Below are 1606 nucleotides of genomic sequence, written 5' to 3'. Positions count from 1 at the left end.
TATCCTTTCCTCGCCAGTCCAGTGCCCACAGGAGCTTTAGGTCCACTATCCTGCCTGCTTGCAGGTAGTAAGTCCTCAGGTCAGACTGTGGGGCTCATGGTCCTTCAGCCCAAGGCTACCAGCTCTACACAGACCTCCAGCTCAAGTCTCCCACAGCCCTGACCATGTCCTGCTGCCGCTCAGATGGATGAGGCCGGGCTTCACTGTCCACAGCTGGCCTCCTGAGTGGGAGGCTAGAAGAGGGCAAGGCCCATGGGTCCCGAGTCCTGGACCCCATCCTCCAGGACCATGGGGGCCAGGATAGCAGCAATGCCAGCACTTGTCGGGATGGGCTTCTGATGCACTGGTGGTGCCAGTGCCCAGGAGCTATGGATACAGCCTCTCTCCCTCCACACAGTGCCCCCATTGTACGTCACCATGAACCTCGATCTCCAGTGTGAACAACTGAGTGATGCCCGGCTGGCGGAGCTTCTGCCCCAGATCCAGCAGGCTGAGGTCCTCAGGTAGATGGGGGGGCTGATGTCCTGAGGTAGGTTGGGGGGACGGGCTGACGTCCTCAGGTGGGGGTGTGGGGAGGCAAAGTGACATCCTGAGGTAGGTTGGGGGGACGGGCTGACATCCTTAGGTAGATGTGTGGGAGGGCAGGCTGATATCCTGAGGTAGGTGGAGGGGCGGGGGGCGGGCTGAGGTCCTCAGGCAGGGTGGAAGGGTAGGCTGACCTGGGGTGCTGTCGTTCACAATCACTCAACGCCATGTCCCCCACAGCTTTGAATCCCTACCAGTAGTCCTCCATGAGCAGGTCCTTGTCATTGACCTTGGTGTAGTCTGTCCTGTAGGGAGGGGAGGGTACTGGACTGTGTCCACAGAAGGTTCTGGATGAGCTAGACTCTTCCTGTTCCATTTTGAAGACACGCACTGACACCCCTTTGTTGGTGTCCTGTCACGGGTGGCCAGGCTATGCTCAGTGAGTCCTCGTCCATAGGCTGGAGGACTGTGACCTCACGGCAGCCCAGTGCCGGGCCCTCATCTCCGCCCTCCAGGCCAACCCCTCACTGACTGAGCTGAGCCTGCGCAACAATGAGCTGGGTGACACAGGTGTCCACCTCGTGCTGCAGGGCCTGCAGGGCCCTGCATGCAAGATCCGCAAACTGAGGTGAGTGCTGCGTGTCCATGGGGAGGGCTGGGGCCCGGGGGGACAGCCAGGATGAGGGGACCAGCTGGGGGAGGGGGACAGCCCAGGGAAGGGATGGCCAGGAAGGAAGGTGTCTGGGAGGGCGGACAGCTTGATTGGGGAGGTAATAGCTAGGAGGAGATGGCTGTGGGGGTGAACAGCTGGAGTTGAGAGATAAAAGCTGGTGGTGGGGGGTTGTGGGGGTCCAGCCGGGGCAAGCTTATCTTTGTCCACGCAGACAGGCAGCTAGGAGAACTGTGCTCATCCACATAGCTCACTGCACTGCCCTGGGGACCCCAGCACTGTAGGGGGTCCTGGGTTGACTCTTACCACCACCCCCAGCCTACAGAACTGCTCTCTAACGGAGGCCGGTTGCCAGGTGCTGCCCATGGCACTGCCCTCACTGCCCAGTCTACTCGAGCTGAATCTGGAAGA

At 60.7% G+C, this 1606-nt stretch overlaps 1 protein-coding gene across 1 annotated transcript in view; it reads left to right on the top strand.

Annotated features, from left to right (window-relative positions):
• The first annotated feature begins 417 nt into the window (after positions 1-417).
• RNH1 (ribonuclease/angiogenin inhibitor 1) overlaps positions 418-1606 on the top strand; it is a 5386-nt gene continuing 4197 nt past the window's right edge. The window contains 3 exon segments of the mRNA XM_006893195.1: positions 418-503; positions 983-1153; positions 1514-1605. Coding sequence (XP_006893257.1) covers positions 418-503; positions 983-1153; positions 1514-1605 — 349 coding nt within the window.

This window comes from Elephantulus edwardii, unplaced genomic scaffold (genome assembly GCF_000299155.1).
Source record: "Elephantulus edwardii isolate Elephantulus edwardi_28Jun2011 unplaced genomic scaffold, EleEdw1.0 scaffold00126, whole genome shotgun sequence".
Lineage (NCBI taxonomy): Eukaryota > Metazoa > Chordata > Mammalia > Macroscelidea > Macroscelididae > Elephantulus > Elephantulus edwardii.
This window is presented reverse-complemented; position numbering and strand designations above follow the sequence as displayed.